The following is a 19882-nucleotide window of genomic DNA, read 5'->3' on the forward strand; positions in this document are numbered from 1 at the left end:
AAATCTACCCTTATGCGGATGATATTTTTCTGCTGCTTCCTTTTAATCCACCCCTAACTATTAACCTTGACAAGGGCTATTGAAAAAAGTTAAACGATGATCATCAGATTGCCATCTTAAACTTAATACAAAGAAAACTAAATTACCGTGGTTTAGTTTGAATCAGGAGAGTATTCCTGCATCAGGTTAAACGTACCTTTTAAAAAAAGTTGAATAAAGCATCTGAACTAAAAAAAAAATAGATAAAATTTCTAAAGTACTGGGAGGAATTTGATTCCTCTTTTATGGATCCTCAGATTGATGCTATTGTCAAAAGATCTTTCTATAAACTGAAACAATTACGTTTAATTTGTTCTTAATTTCATTCAACAACATTTTAGACTATTAGTGCAATCTATCATTCTGTAATTCTTTGTATTCTGGTATTTCAGTGACATTTATGAAGAACCTTTGTTTGATCCAAAATACTGCTGCTAGGCTGATATTTAAAAAATCAAGATTTGATCATCTCGCCCCTTTATGAGTCTTCATTGGCTTCCTCATGAGGCCCATATTTTATTTAAGCTTTGGTTTTTTAAACTTTGGTGATGCACCTGACGGTTTTTCTTTTTTGTTTCAACTTTTAGGTGGCAGAAATAGTGAATGTTTGATTTTGTATTTTCCATTGATGAAGGGAATGGCATTTAAATCTGCCTATGAAGGGTCGTTTTCTGTTATGGTGCAATTAGTATCTGGAATTCTTTACCTTTGAACATTCGTCTTTTTTCGAATTATATGGAATTTAGAAAGAAGCAGAAAACACACTTTTTTGCCAAGTTTGTATGCACTGATTGTTAATTTTTGTATATGTTATTTAATTTAAGACTGTAGATTTGATGACATTGTTACCGGCTTTGAAGTTGATTGATTAGAGATTTGGTGGGATACAAATCCTTTACATAGCATAAGTATGTTCTCAGCAGGACAACTACAGAATGTAATTACACAATAATCAGTATCCATTTGGGAAGGAGGAAATTATTTGGGGGAAAGCAATATTCAAGTCCGATACCCATTCCTACTGAGGACTATCTTTAGGGGCTTTACAGGGTGGGAGGCAGATGGGCTGTGTAGGATAGAACAGTTGTTGATGCTGCAAGGGAAGATTAGGGATTTTAAGGAGCTACTTTTTGGGCTCAAAGCTCTAGCAGGTTCAGAATGATTTAGTAAATAAATTATCCACTATGAAGGAGTTGTCTGATCGAAGCCTGTAGAAAGAAGGGGGCAATCTCTAAGTTTTACCTGGGGCTACAGGAATCCATTGAGGAACTGCTATCGTTTAGGAAAGGGTGGGAGTCCAATTTAGGACTGGTATCCAGCTTCAGGAAATGGGTATAAAATTCTCTGTCAGATAGAGAACAACGTGCTGTGACGTCAGACTCCGAACTGGATTCAACAGCTTTCAACAGCAGCACGGTCGGCCACGGAGGACGAAGAAGAACTTTAAAGACCTCGGGTCGGGGGTGGGTCACGTGATGCTTTAGGGCAAGGCAGACGTGGTTTCCGCGATCTCCCGGGCCCCGACTCGATCTTCCAGAAATAAACCCTGCAAACTTCAGGTAAACACTGCCACAACTGTGGAATCGCGAGGGGAGATTGTATGGAAAAATTTTTGAACTCCCCGAACCTCCCAATGGCGCCCAAAAGCTCCAAAAAAGAAAGAGAGAAGCCGAAACCGGCGGGCGGCGCGGAGGCGAGCCCGAGCACGCCGCCAAAAGACTCCACGGTTTTTCGACGGAGCAGCTGCGGCAACTGGCGGAGGTAGTTGGAGCGGTGGTCGAACCTAAATGGGACAAAATATTAGAACGCCTCGCGACGATGGAGGCGCTAATCACGGATACAACAAGGAGGACGGGCGAGCTCGAGCAGCGGGTATCAGCAGTGGAGGAGTCACTAATCCCCAACGCGCAACAGCTTAAAGAGATGGGGAAAAAAATGGAGTCTGTAACTGAAAAATTGGATGAATTAGAGAACAGGTCTCGTCGAGCCAATTTAAGAATTGTGGGCCTGCCGGAATCGGTGGGTGCGTCGGTGCTATCTTCAGTGCTGGAAAAATGGCTGGCTAAAGAATTTGCTTTATCTGACTACGCGGGGCCCTTATGTTTGGAGAGGGCCCACCGCGTGGGCAGACAGCAAGATGGACGACGCAATCCAAGGACAGTAATCCTGAAAGTACATAATTATGTACATAAAGAAGAAATTCTAAGGGGATTTCGGATGAAACGGAACGAAACCAAATTTGATGGCAACCAAATACTCATTTTCCAAGACTACTCTGCAGCTCTGCAGGAGAAGAGGAAGCTGTTTACACCATACTGCAAAAAGCTGCATGAAATGAATACCCAGTTTATGTTGGCTTACCCTGCAGTGCTAAAAGTCAAGGACAATGGTCAGTGGAGAACCCTTGGAACCCCGGAGGAGGCACGGAAGTATGTGCAACAACAGGAGCTGAAGGACCGGGACGCTGCAGGCAGTGGCTGAACTGCATATAGTCCAATGTACTGGGCTACTCTGATAAAGACTAGAACACTAAGTTGCAGGGTTGGTATATTGTTTAAACTGCATTAGGAGTCGGGTGCAGGGAGACAAGGAAAACCCCTGGGACCCATTTCAATGGGCAACACATGTGTGGGTTCAAAGGGAAGGGAGGAAGGGGTGGAGGGGAGGGGGTTGGAGAGGGATGGAAGGGATAAGGGTGGGGGGGAGGGGGGAGAGGAGAGAGGGAAGGGGACTAGGTTAGTGGGGAGGGAGGGGGGGAGGGTTACATGGATGTGCACTAGTGCTGTGGGAGTGAGTAAAGGTAGGAATAGGGGGATATTAGTAGTGAATCATATGGCTGTACTGATAACCCCTGCTCTGTATGGAAGTTGGATCCCTTGGGGGGAGGGGCTGGCCCCCGGGGATGTTGAGAATAGCAAACCTGTCATCCTAACTTTTGAAATTCTGGCAACTGGCTGATTGTTCTCAGGTAAAAATAATCTCCTGGAATGTCTCTGGAATTACATCCCCGGTGAAACGGTACAAAATATTAACACAGTTGAGGCGCAGGGGTGCCACCATTGCTTGTCTCCAAGAGACTAAGCTCACGGACATGGAACACAAAAAACTAAAACAACAGTGGGTAGGGGAGTGTTTTTATTCCTCTTCAGGGGGTAAGAAAAGTGGGGTGGCTATTCTAATTAAAAAGGGTCTCCCATGCCAGTTTAAATTAATTCACAAGGACGCTGAGGGCCGTATAGTGTTAGTGCAGATGAATCACCAGGGCCAACAGTATTATCTGTGCACGATTTATGGCCCCAATGAATATAGTCCAAGTTTCTTTCAAACGCTTACAGCCCTGGGCCTTCAATATGCGGACGCTCCATGGATCTGGGCGGGAGATTTCAACCAAGTACTGAACCCTGCCCTGGATAGATCTTCCCCTAGGGCTTCCCGGGGACCGGGAGGAGGGAAAGACATGGGAACGCTTTGCCATCAACTGCATTTGGTGGACCCTTGGCGGGTGCATAACCCCACCACTAGAGATTATACACACCAATCTAAAGTCCACCAAACCTGGTCGAGAATCGATTACATACTGATCTCCCAGTCTTGGTTCTTTAGGGTTCGGAGGGCTGAGATAGGCCCATTAGCTGTCTCTGACCATGCAATGATCTGGCTGGTTTTGGATCTGGCTGTAGGTGTAACAGGGGCGCGGCCATGGAGATTTCCGTCCTTTTTACATCAAGACAAACAGTTCATTGAACACTTACAGACAAAATGGCAATTTTATGTTGACACTAACGCTGATTCATGTGATTCTTCAATTACTTTTTGGGAGGCCTCTAAAGCTGTAATAAGAGGAGAGGTGATTGCTTTTCAAAGTGCTAGGGCTAAGAGAATGGCGGCAGGGGTGTTGCGCCTAGAAGGGGAGTACAAATTAGCAAAAAAAAAAATTTATTGCTGATCCTTCTAGGATTCATAAAGACAGGATGGATGCCTCCCTGGTGGCGCTTAATTCACTTCTTCACGAACAAGCGCAGAGACACCTATCGGCGGGCCGCCTTAGGTTTCAATGCTTTGGAAACAAACCGGGTAGACTTTTGGCGAGGGTGGCACGGTCGTACATTCCACGCCAGTTTATCCCCAAGATTACCAACCAGCGGGGGTCGCGGGTTTCCACGCCACAAGCTATTTTGGATGGGTTCCGAGATTTTTTTGAGGATATGTATGCTACAGGGAACTGTGAACGTGGGCCTTTGTTGAGGGATTATCTAGATGATGCAGGGATGCCCAAGTTGAGGGTAGAGGCCCAACAGGCTCTGTCTAAACCGCTCCAGGGGATAGAAGTGCAAAAAGTCATCAAGAAACTAAAGCTGGGGTCTGCTCCAGGGGTAGATGGTTTCTCAAATGAATACTATAAAATCATGGCACCCCAAATATATGGTCCTCTAATAGATTATTATGATGAAGTGATAGACCGGGGCTCATTTTCTAAGGGAGTAAATGAAGCACTTATTACCCTGATTCCTAAGCCTGGCAAACCACTGGACCAGATGGAGTCCTATAGACCTATATCCCTCCTCAATGTGGATATAAAAATTTTGGCTAGGATACTGGCCGACAGGTTGGCTGCCCATATTCCATCTCTGGTAGGGGAACACCAAGTGGGCTTTGTACGTGGCCGTCACGCAGTTACCCATGTGCGGAAAGTATTGTTGGCAACGGCCTATGGGCAGGCTACAGGGGACCCACTACTACTAGTGAGCCTTGATGCAGCCAAGGCCTTCGATAAAGTCAACTGGGACTATCTGTTCCAAACCCTTGAATATACTGGGGTGGGAGGGAGGTTTTTGGCTGCAATAAATACGCTTTATCGGGACACCACGGCACGAGTCCTGGTTAATGGACTTCGGACGTTTTTTAAGTGGAAAGGGGTACCAGACAGGGGTGTCCCCTGTCCCCATTATTGTTCTTATTGTACTTAGAACCCCTCCTGCGTACCATACTAAAAGATCCTAATATAAAAGGAGTAACATGTCGTGGGAAAGAGACAAGGGTACTTGCATTCGCGGATGACCTTTTCTTGACCCTCACTCAGCCTACCATCTCGGTCCCTCACCTGATAGAGGTCATAGAGGAGTTTGGTTTTTTTTCTGGTCTTTCTCTAAATTTACATAAATCAGTAGCTCTCCCAGTTCAATCTGTGGTGAGGGAGGAGTGGGTGGGAGACTTCCCGTTCCAATGGGCGGAGGGGGTGGTCAGATACTTAGGTGTGCTAATCCCATCTGATCTTTCCCGGTTAGCTGAGATAAACCTTGGTCCACTAAAAGATAAGCTAGTAACAACACTGCGGGGGTGGAGGGGGTTACCCCTATCACTACAAGGACGAATAGCTCTATACAACATGATCCTGTTCCCTAAGTGGACATATATTTTACAAATGCTTCCGCTCATTCTGAGTTGTAAAGAGGACACATGGCTTCAGAGACAGCTTAATGGGTTCTTATGGCAAGGAAAGAGAGCACGTATTGGGATCAAGACATTGATGCGGCCGAAAGGGAAAGGGGGACTAGGACTTTTGGACTTGAAATTATTTTCGATAGCCAGTTGTTTACGCCACTTGTCGGACTGGTTCCGATCCACTGAACACTTTTCATGTACTGGGATTGAGACTGCTCTGACAGAACCACTACACTTTGCATATTGGTTACAGGCGCCAACAAACCAGTTACCCCCTCTGGGTCCTTACAAATACATTTTGAATCCTTTAAGAAAAACATGGCACTGGATAAGCAAAACCTATAAATGGGATAGATCGGTGTCGCCCCTGTTGCCAATCCGGGGTAACCTGGCATTCCCAGAGGGGGGGTCCTCGACCCTATTTAAAAAATGGTCGGCGCGAGGGATCCTGTTTCTATTTCAGGTAGTAACAGAGCAGGGGTTAATGAAACCATTTCAGACCTTATGTGAGGAGTTTGGTCTGGAAGGGGGCGATACATTTGCATACCTACAGCTAAGTCATTATGTCCGTTCGTTGCCGGACGGTTCCCTGGCCAGGGGTGTGTGGGAATTGCAGGACGCTTTGTTGGGGCTGGAGGCGCAGCAGAGAACTCCACTGAAATACTACCATAGCTGCTTGCGAGACTCTCTAACACCATTGGACACTACTCTCATATGCGATAGATGGTCCAAAGAGCTCCGTTGGTGTTTGACACCACAACAGCTGGAGATTTGTTTGAAATCGTCCCAGGGAGTGACTGAGAATGCAGCATGGACAGAGATGAACTACAAATTCTTGCTGCGCCTCCATATCTCACCCCACAGAGCTTTCAGAGCAACTTTGCGAGAGTCAGATGATTGCCCTAAATGTGGGGGTCCGGGAGCATCCCTGGGACACATGTTTTGGTCATGTCCATTGGTGCGCTCATTTTGGCTGGCAATGGGCGGACAGGTGTCGGACATGTGGAAGGTACGGTGGAGGCCTACTCCAGGCCAACTATTTGATACCTTTCTGGTGCAAGGGCCGCCACCAGAGGGCCTGAGGGCTTTTTTAAGGAGAGCTGTGTTGATGGGGAAAAGAACAATTTTGCAGCAATGGATAACACGAGAAGCCCCCTGCACATCACACTGGCGTAGCGCCATGATGCAGTGCTGTTCAGTGGAGAAACAGAGGATCCGGGACCTGGCCTCTGTAAGGGGAGACCGTTTTTGTAAGATTTGGTCACCGTTCTGGGACTCACTTACTTCCACAGCAAAAAGCAGGATTTTGAATTGTTATGGGAGGGTGGGGGGAGGGTGGGGGGAGGGGAATCAGTTGGAGAGTTTGTTTGGAAGTAAAGGAAGAGGGGGGGAGAAAAATGAAAAATATAGGTTCTGCAAATGTTTGAGCAGATTTGATATTTCCTTCTTTGTTAGATAACAGTTTCTTTGTGAAAAGGTTTTTGTTTTCTCAATGTTGTGGTCACAATATCTTGCATTGTATGAAGTTGTGCCAATAAACAATATTTAAAAAAAAAAAAAAAAAAAAGACCTCGGGTCGGCTGGCGGGGGTTGGGGTCCAATGGCAGCGGGGGAGGGTTGACGGCGGGAGGGGGGTGGAGAGAGTCGTTGGTGGCGGGGGGGTCTGGCAATGGTTGGGGGGGGGCTAAAATGTGCCTCTGGCTCTGGCCCCCCCTACCACCGGAGTCCAGATACGCCCCTGGGAGGAGAGAAGAGATTGCTGGATGTAGAGAGGAGGGGAGGGCAGGGGAGAGGAGAATTGCTGGACATGGATGGAGGGGAGGGCAGGGGAGAGAGGACAGTTGGTGGACATGGAGAGAGCAAATTTGCTGGATATGGGTGGATGGAGGAGAGGGCAGGGGAGAATGGAGAGTTGCTGGACATGGATGGATGTAGGGGAGGGAAGTCAGGAAGGAGATGCATATGGATGGAGGGGGAGGGAAGAGAGGAGAAATGCTGGACATGGATGGAGTGGAGGGCAGGGAACAGAGGAGAAATGTTGGACAAGGATGGAGGGAAGGAAAGACAAAGGAAGGAGATGCACACAGATGGAGTGGAAGGGAGAGAGGAGAAATTCTGGACATGGATGGAGGGGAGGGAAGACAGATGAAGTAGATGCACATAGATGGAGGGGAGAAATGCTTTATATGGATGGAGGGGAAACTGCTGAATTTAAGGGCTGGATCGGAACACTTTGAGGGCAGATACTGAAACTGGAGGAAGGATAGGGACAGGGCTACAGATGGTAGACAGGATGCATAAGGACACAGGAGAATGGTGGATATGGTGAGTGAAAAAATATCAAATGGAAAGAAGACACTGCATAAAACAGAAGACACTGGGACCAAAGCGAATAGAAAAACTAAATGATCAGACAACAAAGGTAGAAAAAAGTATTTTATTCAGAATTTATTAATGTGCATCTGTGAGATCTTGCTTGTAAGTTTCAATTTTTCTAGTATTGCTGCATGCTGAGTCTAACTTCTTGAGGTAACTTTCCAGTTCAGTATTGCCTTTATATTTTTTTATTTCTAGTTCCTTGTGTCATATCTGTTGTTAAGTGTTTTTCATGTGTGATCAAGGTGCAGTATTCTGCTAGTGTGCAGTATTTGCAGCCCTTTTTGTTTTGTTTTTTCACTAGGTAGTGTACTGCTGTTTTAGAGCCCGGTGTAATTACAGTGCTGCCTTTCCACGCATAAGGTTGTAGCTTGTCCTGTCCTTGGAATTAGTGCTGTTATGGTTTGGTAAGGTTATGAGTGTGTTTTTGCACAAGTTTGTGTATAGTGTTTTGCAGTGGAGAGATTGTGTGTTGGCCTTACTGAGGTGGCACCAAAACATCAGACAAGGTTTTAGAGCCTAAATTATAACACACTACCTCTTGAAGGATCTACATATAGAGCTTATGCATTTCTAAGGTCTACACTGGCATGGTATGGGAAAGGGGGTGGGGAAATACTACTGGAGAGGAAGAGGGAGTGCTGGGTAAGGAGGAAGGAAGGGAGAAAAAGCTCCCAGGGTCTTTACAAAATGTCTAGCAGTAGTCACAGCATCGCTATGTAGACTAGGAGTGCATGTGATTCCCTACCTGGACAACTGGCTAGTAAAGAACACATCAATGGAAGGAGCTCAGGAATCCATGTCCAGAACTATTCACGTTAGAGCTAATAGGGTTTGTTATCAACTACCCATAGTACCATCTGTTTTCTGTACAAAGATTGGCGTTCATTGGAGCCCTGCTAGACATGGTTCAGCAGGTCACAGTTTGGCAGATAAGATTGCAATACCACATGGCCTCCACATGACACCCATGGCTCGTGTCCATTTGAGAACTGCTCAGTGGACTCCAGCTTCTCAGTAGTCACAGCTTCTCAGTAGTCACAGGCAAGAAGGAATCTAACGGATGTTCTTAGTGTCACTCCTCCTCTACAGGAATCTTTCTTGTAGTGGACAAGTTCAGTCCAGTTTGATTCAGGGACTTCCATTCCAAATTGCTTCTCCACACAAAATAGTGACAATGGATGTGTTCATCCTGAGTTGGGGAGCTTATGTAGATGGGCTTCCCATTCAAGGTTAGTGGTCCTTCCAGGAGATCCAGTTACATATAAACAGTGGTGTGCTAGAGCCGGCTCGTAAGAGCCAGTTGTTAAATTTTTTAAGATCTTGCGAGCTGGTTCTGCACAGCGAGCCGGCTCCAGTAAACGAGGTAAGCGTGGCAGGAGGGCACCACAAGCCATTCTTACCTCACCTCCCACAGCCCACATTTGCCTGCGCCCACCTGCGCCGTCCTGGGGGGTGTTTAAATCTTTTTTATTATCTCCGTCGAAGCAGCCGCGTCATTGAAAGCCCTGCCCGTCTCTAGACTTCCCTTCGTGAGTTCATTCCCTCAGAATCCCGCCTTCTGATGTCATTTCCTCTTTCCGCGAGGGCGGGACTCTGAGGGAACGAACTCACGAAAGGAAGGCTAGAGACGGGCAGGGCTTTCAATGACGCAGCCACTTCGATGGAGGTAATAAAAGAGATTTAAACCCCGCAGGGTGGCACAGTGGCAGGAAGAAAAAGGGGGATGTTGGGGGGAGAAGAGGGCGGGCAGGTGGATATGAATGGGAGGGGAGGATGGGGGCGAAGGAGAATCGCTGGACATGGATGGATGGATGGAGGGGGCAGGGGAGAGAAGAGAATTGCTGGGTATGGATGGATGGAGGGGGCAGTGGAGAGAAGAGAATTGCTGGGTATGGATGGATAGAGGGGGCAGGGGAGAGAAGAGAATTGCTGGGTATGGATGGATAGAGGGGGGTAGGGGAGAGAAGAGAATTTCTGGGTATGAATGGATGGAGAGGGGGCAGGGGAGAGAAGAGAATTGCTGGGTATGGATGGCTAGAGGGGGGCAGGGGAGAGAAGAGAATTGCTGGGTATGGATGGATGGAGAGGGGGCAGGGGAGAGAAAAGAATTGCTGGGTATAGATGGAGGGGAGAGGAGAGTTGCTGGACATGGGTGGATGGAGGGGATGGCAGGGGAGAGGAGAGTTGCTGGACATCGGTGGATGGAGGGGAGAGGAGAGTTGCTGGACATGGACGGATGGAGGGGAGGGCAGGGGAGAGGAGAGTTGCTGGACATGGGTGGGTGGAGGGGATAGGAGAATTGTTGGACATGGAGAGGAGGGAAAGGAAGACAGGAAGGAGATACACATGGATGGAGGGGAAGAGAGAGAGAAGAAATGCTGGACATGGATGGAGGGGAGGGAAGAGAGAGGAAGTGAGATGAACATGAATGGAGGGGAGAGAGGAGAAATGCTGGACATGGATCGAGGGGGGAGAGGAAAAATGCTGGACATGGATGGAGGAGAGGGAAGGGAGAGAGAAGAAATGCTGGACATGGATGGAGGGGAGGGAAGAGAGAGGAAGGAGATGAGGGAAAAGGAAGAGAGGAGAATAACTGCATAAGGGTGGAGAAAATAGTCAGAAGCTGGATCCACTGGACAGTCAAGTCTACAGAGGACCCAGCTTTTACTTACGGAAGTAGGGCAAGAAATGAAGAAGATAGGAGGAAAGTAAAGAAATAAATGGAAAGGAAGCCCTGGAAACAGAGGTAAGAGGTCAGATAGCAGCAGAATCAGATACTGGGCCATAATGATCAGAAAAACAAAGTCACCAGACAACAAAAGTAGAAAAAAAATCATTTTATTTTCATTATAGTGTTTGGAATATGTCCACTTTGAGAATCAGGTGCTCAACGTTAAAAGTTTATATTTATTTACTTATTTATGGCATTTTATCCCACATTAAACATGAATTAGATTGGAACCTGGGATCATTTAATTTTTTTTTTCCTGGAGAGAGTAATGCATTGCCCCCCACCCCCACCTGACGGCTCTCTCCCCGGCTATAGCCAGCTCTGCAATTTTGAGGGGGGCGCAGAGGTGAACCGGGGAGAGAGCCTGTTGTTAAACATTTACCAGCACACCACTGCGTAAAAACCTCCTGGAACTTAAAGCGATATGGAATGCTCTAAAGGCCTTCAAAGATCAGCTGATGCACAGAATTGTTTCTATTCAAATGGACAACCAGGTTGTAATGTACTACATCAACAAGCAGGGAGGTTTGTGCTTGTACCTCCTGTGTCAGAAGCGCTAAGGTTGTAGACCTGGGCCTTCCAGAATGGGATGTTGCTCAGAGCTACTTACCTTTTGGGGAAATGCAACAGTTGGCAGAGGGACTGAGCAGGGTAATTCAAACTCACAAGTGGTTCCTTAGTATGGGCATAGCCCAGGAGATCTTTCGAGAGTGGGACACTCCCTCAGTGGATTTCTTTGTCACTCATCTCAACAACAAGGTCCCTCAGTACTGTACCAGGCAGGGATCACACAACAACCAGCCTCAGATGCTTTTTCTCCTTCATTGAGGACCAGGCCTTCTATGTGCATATCCTCCTATTCCTCTCATAGTGAAGACTTTCCTGAAACTCAAGACAGGACAGGGAATCCATGATCTTTATTGCCCCCTATTGGCTGAGGCAGATTTGGTTCATTGTGCTTCCAGAGCTAGCCTCCAAAGTGCCATGGAGACTAGACTGCTTCCCGACCCTCATCACTTAGAATGAAGGATCGCTTCTCCATCCCAGCCTCCAATCCCTGGCCATCACGGCTTAGATGTTGACAGGGTGGTAGTTAATTCACTCCAACTGCACGAAGATGTCTCCCAGGTCCTGCTTGCTTCCAGGAAAGTTTCCACTAAGAGGTCTTACAACTTCAGGTGGGGGAGTTTTGCTGTCTGGTGTGAATTCAAGGACTTGGACCATTTCTACTATCCTACACAAAAACTGGTTGAATACCTTCTGCACTTGTCGGTCTGTTCTCAAAACCAAATCAGTTAAGGTTCATCTCAGTGCGATTGGCATATCACCGTGTAGAAGGCAGGCCCTCTGTGCCTCTAGTTAATTTGAGTCAGGAGGTTTACTGTTGCTCAAGCCCCTGATCAAATGTCCCAAAGTGTCATAGGATCTCAATATCATTCTCACCCAGCTGATTAAAGCTCCTTTTGAGCCACTTGATTCCTGCCATCTGAAGTTTTTGACCTGGACGGTTGTGTTCTTGATGGCGGTCACTTCAGCCTTCAGGGTCAGTGAGCTTCAGGCCCCAGTAGCTGGTCCACTTTTACACAAGATGCACACTCATCCTAAGTTCCTTCCTAAGATGAGGTCAGAATTCTATTTTAAACAGTTGATTGTTCTGCCAACATTGTTCCCCAGATCCTCATGCCCATCCCAGCAAGAGAGCCCCTGGCCTTATGTGGAGTGGACTAAACCCATAGACCACCTAGCTTGCCATTGGTAAAAGCACTCGATATCTAGTTGGCTAGCAGACTGCATTTCCCTTGCTTATGCCCAGGCTAGGCTGACGTTAGAGGGTCATGTTATGGCTTATAATGTGCAAGCCATTGTCTGAGTCAATAGTCCACTTGAGATCAGTCTCCAGGAGATTTGCAGAGCTACGATGTAGTCATCTGTCCACATGTTCACATCAACACAAAATTCCCAACACGTCCGTCAGTTTGATCAGTCAGCACTACAGAATCTATTTGAGGTCTAGAATCCAACTCCATCTCCCTTAGACCCATTTTCTTTCTGTTCAGTCTGTTAAACAAACAAATGGTTTCAGGCCTCGTTTGCTTTCCCCCCCCCCCCCCCCCCCCCCCCCCCCCACTTTTATTTTCGAACAGCCTAGATTAGCTAGGAATTCCCATATTAATTATTGTCCAACGTCTTTTCAGAGAAAGCAGTTACCTGTAGCAGACGTTCTCTGAGGACAGCAGGACACATTCACACATCCTGCCTTCCTGCCCTAGGAGTTGTATTCTATTAGCTTTCTAATAGACTGGCTGGTCCCATGTGGTCAAGGCAAGCAGGAAGGCGAGCACACTTGCATGGTAGGACTCCCAAAAGCTTCTGGAAAATAAGTTTGAGATTTTCCTGTGCTGGGCTCCGTCGGATGACGACACCCATGTATGAATGTGTGGTGACATGGTGTCATCATCTGATGGAGAACACCTGCTACAGGTATCTTTGCTTTAGAAGAAGGAAGTAGGGTGGGGATGCAAGGGAAAGGGTAGAAGTGGAGAAATTGGAAAAACTGCTATTCTGTGAAGCAGAATTATTGGTGCACTGAAGGAACAACTGTGTATGAAATGTTTCTTTTTGTGTTGGAGTTGTAAATTTTGTAAAAAATGTTAAAGAAAAAGAATTTTGCTGTGGGTTGATGCCATGGCAAGTGTGACAGGCTAAAACAAAATGTTGCATCGTAGGTGGTTTAAGCTAGTGCCTTTTCCTTTTCCTTCCCTACTCCAGGATATGCAACTCACAGGATGATATTAACGCTCTGTTGATGGAAAATGGAATAAACCCTATGGCAGTAGATGCATTTTCACCTCTTTTGGAGCACAACCTTCCACAAACCCTAGGAAACGAATGCATCACCAACCAGAACTGGATGGCCTAGCCTCTTCCATGCTCCACTTCGGATGCTGTGCATGCATGGACATGTAGTGATGCTTGATGCAAACATTCTGAACAGTCTAAAGAGGGCGGATCGCCGCTGCGCACCCCCCTCCGGGTGCAGCGGTGTCCATCCCCCCAGGGTGCAGCATGACACCCCCACCCCCCGGGTGCATTCTTAGCTGCTGGGAGCAGCCGAGTGGCTGTCGGCTCCACTGGCTCCCTGCTCCCTCTGCCCCAGAACAGGAAGTAACCTGTTCTGGGGCAGAGGGAGCAGGGAACCACGGAGCCGACAGGCGCACGGCTGCTCTCCACCCCTCAAGCAGCGTGCATCCGGGGCGAACCGCCCCCACCACCCCGCCCTTGGTATGCCACTGTGTCCCTGTGATATTTGTATGTAGATAAATAAACTAACATATAAACATAGCAGAAAAGCACAGATACCTGCTTTCTACCTTTCACCTCTGTTGGGAACCTTCTAGCCTCTCATATACCCACAAAACATGGGAGGAGAGCCACACGAGGCTAAAGGAGAGCCAGGCTGTTAGGGCAACTTGCTACAAACAATCCATGGATTTTGTTTTGTAAAATACCAGCAGGATATTGCTTGGATTTTGAGGCCCCTCTTTTTCCTGTCGCTTCCGTCACTCTGAGTGGGCTGGGGAGGTGACTAATAGCAGCCAGGTCTCTGCTGTCTTGCGGGGGCTGCTCTTCCAGTGTGTAAGTGTTCAATCATATCTAAATGAGAGCTAGAAGTGGCAGGCACATGGTTTTCTGGTCTGTCCACCCACCAGAGCCCTCAGGGACACTCACTGATGCATTATTCTTGCTTTGTCCAAATAGAGGGAAGATGGGTAAAATATCATGTAAATGAGTTAAATTTCCATATGTATATTACTCACTACCACTGTGTAAACATGACCTTTTTTTTTTCCTTGCAAAAACCTTTTTGCAACTTGTATTCTTTTGTATATACGAGTACCACAATTGGCTGCTGTTTGCACAGGTGAAAAATGTTCTTTAGAAAAATTAATTGTATAATTTTTTTATGTAATATAATAAAGCTCCTTGATATACAACATTAACTTGTCTTCCACTTAGAGAGAGAGTTAAACACAGGAAAATTGCACATTGCTCTACATAAGTGTTGTGTTATCTGCATTTTTGTTTCTGTGTGTGTGTGTGTGTGTGTGTGTGTGTGTGTGTGTGTGTGTTAGATGGAAACAAAAACAGGAAATCAATATTTCCACAGAAAATTGATGAGGCAACAACAAGAGGAAGATAGCACAAGCAAGTTCCAAGCTTTTCATGAGAGGAGGCACTGCTGGTTTCCCGCCAACGCCTTTAGCCTTGCAATTTAAGCTTGGTGCACTTCATGCCCTTATTTTATGAACCATGGTGATGATTATACAATTTTGACAGCTGAGTTGGTAACTAGCATGTTTATATAGATTGGTTGCTGATTAACAGGATCCCTGATGAAGGCCTCTGTCCCAAAACATGGCTCGTGTTCGGGTACGTCTTTCAGCGCACCCTTCATATTGAAATTGGGCCACTGCCCATCTTGGAACTTGCTTGTGTGTATTAGATACCAACTAGTGGTGTAAATGACCAAGAAATAGTCAACAAGGGCTGGGAATGCTATGGAGGCAGTGCTCACAGCCCCTGGTAAGGAGGGAGGGAGTCCCAGTCATCATGCGATGGTGACACCTAGGGGGCAATTTTATAACTGAGTGCCTTCATCAGGGTGTCCCAAGGCAGCTTGGTGAGAGGTAATTCTCATCTGGGTGACCAAATTCCATTATAGAATACTGGTGTACCCTGGTATTGGCACCCCTTATGCTAACATGCCCGCAGTATAGACCTGGCATAAGTGTGGTTGTGTAAATGCAGCAGGGAAGCTTATAACTGACAGTGTAAACTACTCATGCAGATGGGGTCCTGCCTATGTTCCACCCATGTGTACACCCCCCTAGCAAATACACGCGATGCCACTTACAGAATATCACTTAGGCGCCCTGCCAGCACTTTTGTAAGTGTTCAGTTATTTTGTGTGTGTAGGTGGTGCATACATGTGGGCACCCAGTTATAGAAGTGCCCTTTGTGTGACCAAATTTGGGACACATGATGTAGCCCTGGTGTATGGTCTTCAGTTAGGGAATGTTATTATTATTATTTGTTACATTTGTATCCCACATTTTCCCACACATTTGCAGGCTCAATGTGGCTTACACAGTACCATGAAGGCATTCGCCAAGTCCGGTATGGATAAATACAAAATGTTGTAGTGGGATAGGGAAGATAAGATTCAATCAAGTTAGGTTACTACACTGACTGGACTAAAGCAAGTTGGCAAAAATCCCAAAGTAGTTACAAGTGAGGGCTTGTAGCACACATCCCAGCCCAGGTTCTAACGCTCCTGACCCATCTCTGGCCGTCTTCAGATCTAGGCTAAAAGCCCACCTCTTTTTGATGCTGCTTTTAACTCCAAACCCTTACTTGTTCAGTACCCATGATTTCTCATTCCCCCCTCAGTAATTCCCTTATCTCTTATTAGTCCTGGTCATCTGGCCTGATTGTAAGCAGGGACTGTCTCCATGTCCAGTGTACAGCGCTGCGTACGTCTAGTAGCACTATGGAAATGATAAATAGTAGTAGTCGTCTTGCTGGTGTCAGTACTAGAAGCTAGGGATGGGCACCCAGAAATGTTTCATGTCATTTTTTTCCTGTTTTTGTTTTTATTTCAAAACCAATGAGGTTAGTAGGGTTCATTTAGAATTCCCTTTTCTTTAAAGAGCATACACGAGCACATACTGCACACTGTTTCCCAATAGTGTACACATATGCTAACACAATGACATTCTTTCAAAGAACAATCCATCCCTGTTTTAGCTCAAACAGTATTTTACCTGATTTTGTCAAAGCCTTTGAAATAATGTTTCATCGTAACCACCAGACATTCATGGTCATCTTCTAGCAAAGAACCATGCCATAACTGCAGAATCTCCAGATGCGACTTCCTTTCATTGTTCTCTCTGCGGTGGAGGATGTTTTTTCCACAAGCTAGGATCCTAATCTGCCTTTCATATCCTTGACTGGGAGGCCTGAGGAGAGCATCACCTGTAAACACATTTCTTTCACCCACTTTCCCAGATTGATTAAGTCACTTCTGGTACACATGGAGAGATACCTAGCAGTATCATTTCTTCAGCATGGATAAACAGTGTTGCATAAGAATATTTAAGAACTTAAGAATTGCCATGTTAGGACAGACCAAAGGTCCATCGCCCAGCATCCTATTTCCAGTAGTGGCTAATCAGTCACAAGTACCTTGCAGGATCCCAAAAAGGAGCAAAATTCCTCCTACTTACCCAAGGGATAACCAGTGACTTTTCCCAGTTCTACATTAATAACAGTTTATGGACTTCTATTAATTGGTCCAAACCTTTTCTAAACACAGCTATATTAACTGCTTTTAACACATCCTCCAGGAACAAGTTTACATCTTCCAGTTTTACCAGAGGTTTGTTTCAGTTCCTCCAAATTGTCACCTTTAAATACCTTTTCTGGCAAGAGTAGTTTTCTGAGATCTTCCTCAGTTGGTTTAATGACTCTTGGCAGGCTTTAAGGAATGTCTCAGATCTTGGCAGACATCCTGGGACATCAAGTCTGAGCGGTCGATAGATGCCTCCATGTTCCTCAGAAGGGAGTCGCCAATCACCACTACCCCTTACTGATCCTGTAGTTTTGAGGTTTACAACGGTTTCTCCTTTTCCACTGCAACATATTGCTTCTTCAACTCAAGTAAATAAGGGATTGGGGTATAGTTTTGACTATCTTTGGTTGTCTATGTTTTTCTGTCCTTTCACTCTCATTTCATTGTCCCCTGTGCTGCAGTTTTTCATCTTAGATTCCTCAAGAAATCTTTAATTGATCTAGTTCTTACTCAATTGTTTCTCAGCCTTGCAACCTCTTCTCTCAGTTTTACCTTGTGGGGCAATTGGGGGGGAGGAGGATAGCTTTGGGGAGGGGGGGGGTTATGTAGGGAGGCTGTTGCAGGGGGGGGTTGTTTTGGTGGGGTGGGGTGGGGGGCTGTTTCAGGAGGAGGGTAATTTTGGGGATTGGGAGAGTAGAGAACATGGAGTGGCAGTTTGAAAGGAGGAGTTCTCTGCTGTGTTTCAATGTATGTAAGTTTCTCTGTTACAGAAGCTGGAAATGCTTCTCCCATAGAAATGCACTGGGCCATTTTGGGGAGAGCTTATGTCTCTGGAAACCCCAGTTCAATTTACCCCATTTTTTTTAACTCGTGGGGAGGGGGGGGGGGGGTTTAACTGGATTTTCTCATTCCAAGTTTCATCTCGTCCTGTTCAATTTTTAGAGTTATTTTGTCCCCAGATAGATATTTCTCAACACCTTTTTATAACTCTTTATAACTTATGTTGGATTGGAAAGACTACAAATTCTGGCCACATGGCTGATATTCCACAACAACAACAAAAGTATACTGAAATTGATCAGAATTTTACAGTTCAGCCATTCCATCGTGCATTACATTGTAGCAGCAAACTCGATGTCACAGTTGTACAGTACAGATCCCACCTCTTCCTCTAAGGCAGAGGTGGGGTGACCTTTATACACAGAGGGCCATATGAATGTCAGTACTACCCCTAGCAGGCCACAACATTACATAATGTCAGAACTAAAAATGCACAGATCCATAGACTGTGATATTTAAGTATAAATTGTAACTAAAAACTATAAAACCAAACTGTTTCAGTGGCTATCCAGAATATATATTGTAAAATATAGTATTTGAAATCACCCAAATTCTGGTTAATGATGTTTTGTGCATATACTTCCCATGGTCTCGCAGGCCACACAAGATTCAGTGGCGAGCCACAGGTTGTCCACCCCTGCTCCAAGGCATTTCCCATTCCAGGTGGTAAATGGTCACTCTCGTCCTCTCTGTTCTCTCTGAGGCCCTCATGATCAAAAGCCCCGCGCTGTTGCAAATAGCGCCGGGACAGCGCAGGGCTTTTCTGCATCGATGATCAAAGATAATGCATGCAAATCTAAGCAGCGCTATTATCTTTGATTATCATGTTTGAGTGCGGGAGAATTGTGCCTGAGCATGTGCTCAGCTCAATCCTCCCGCACTTGTTTGACAGGTCTGGGCTGCCAAAAGCCCAAACCTGTCAAACAGCCTGCCGAGGCCTGAACAACGAGGGCTGGAGCTCCGGTGTGTCTCCAGGCCCCCCCCCCAAACCCCCAGAAAATGTTGTGGTCAAACCCTCTCCCACCCAGCGATGGGGGGGCTGGAGGTCCGGTGGACCTCCGGTCCCCACGACGATCCCACCCCCTCCATGTTCAGGGAAGGCTGGAGATCCGGTGGGTCTGCAGCCCCCCCCAAACCCCCAGAAATCGAGAAGTGGCCGCCTCCAGCCAAAGGCTCTCCCACCCAGTGACGGGGGGGGGGGGGCTGGAGACCCACCGGACCTCCACCCCCCCCCCAGTCGCTGGGTGGGAGAGCCTTTGGCCGGAGGCAGCCACTTCTCAATTTCTGGGGGTTTGGGGGGGGGGGCTTGAGACTCACCGGATCTCCAGCCCTCCCTGAACAAGAAGGGGGTGGGATCGTCGGGGGGCAGGAGGTCCACCGGACCTCCAGCCCCCTGATCGCGTTTGCTTTCTTTGGCGGGGAATGGGGGCCTGCCAGCATGCAACTGCATGCAGGACAGGGCTCACCATTCCTCCCCAATGATCCGCAAAATCTAACGCCAGCTCAGAGCTGGCGTTGATTTTGCCGCGGCCAGCAACCCAATCTTTGGTGCGCTGGACGCTGATCATTGGGGATGAATGCGTTAAGCTCTGATTAGCATGCATTTGCAAGCTAATTGCGCTAGAAGCCTTGTTTAGCATGCATTTGCATGCTACTTGCGCTAAGAGCCCTTGAGTGCGTTGTTTCAGGCACTCGAGGGCTCTGATCATGGGTCGGCTGCAAACTCTGGTGCTAGTATGGCGTTAACAGCCTCTAGCGCCGGAGTTTGCTTTTGATCATGAGGGCCTCAGGAAATGTTTGGCTCTTTTACACCTATACCTTTCTGAGTCCTGGCCGTTAGTGCTGTTATGGAAGGCAGGTTTGCTGCAAACCCTCCCCCCCTCCCCCATTCTGAGGGCACAAATAAGTGTAAAGGAGAAGTTATGAGTCACATTCATACAGGGTTATAGTCAGGGCTTTTTTTGAGGGGGTAGTTGGGGGGTACTGAGGCACCTTTTTCATTGTCTGCTAAAATTGACCCATGGTCCCCAAGTTTTCATGAAAGAGCTCAGGCTCTACACACCAATTCTGCCTTGTCATAAATTCTGTGACTGATTGCA

The 19882-nt window shown here is 46.8% G+C and overlaps 1 protein-coding gene across 7 annotated transcripts in view; it reads left to right on the top strand.

Moving 5' to 3' along the window:
* Nucleotides 1-13666, top strand: part of STAT6 (signal transducer and activator of transcription 6) — a 221814-nt gene extending 208148 nt beyond the window's left edge. For all 7 annotated transcript variants that reach the window (XM_030196653.1, XM_030196648.1, XM_030196651.1 and 4 more), the window contains one exon: nucleotides 13361-13666. In XM_030196653.1, coding sequence (XP_030052513.1) covers nucleotides 13361-13511 — 151 coding nt within the window. In that variant the 3' untranslated portion in view covers nucleotides 13512-13666. The remainder of the gene's footprint in view (nucleotides 1-13360) is intronic.
* The last annotated feature ends 6216 nt before the right edge of the window (nucleotides 13667-19882 follow it).

Source organism: Microcaecilia unicolor, chromosome 3 (assembly GCF_901765095.1).
Source record: "Microcaecilia unicolor chromosome 3, aMicUni1.1, whole genome shotgun sequence".
NCBI classification, from domain to species: Eukaryota; Metazoa; Chordata; class Amphibia; order Gymnophiona; family Siphonopidae; genus Microcaecilia; species Microcaecilia unicolor.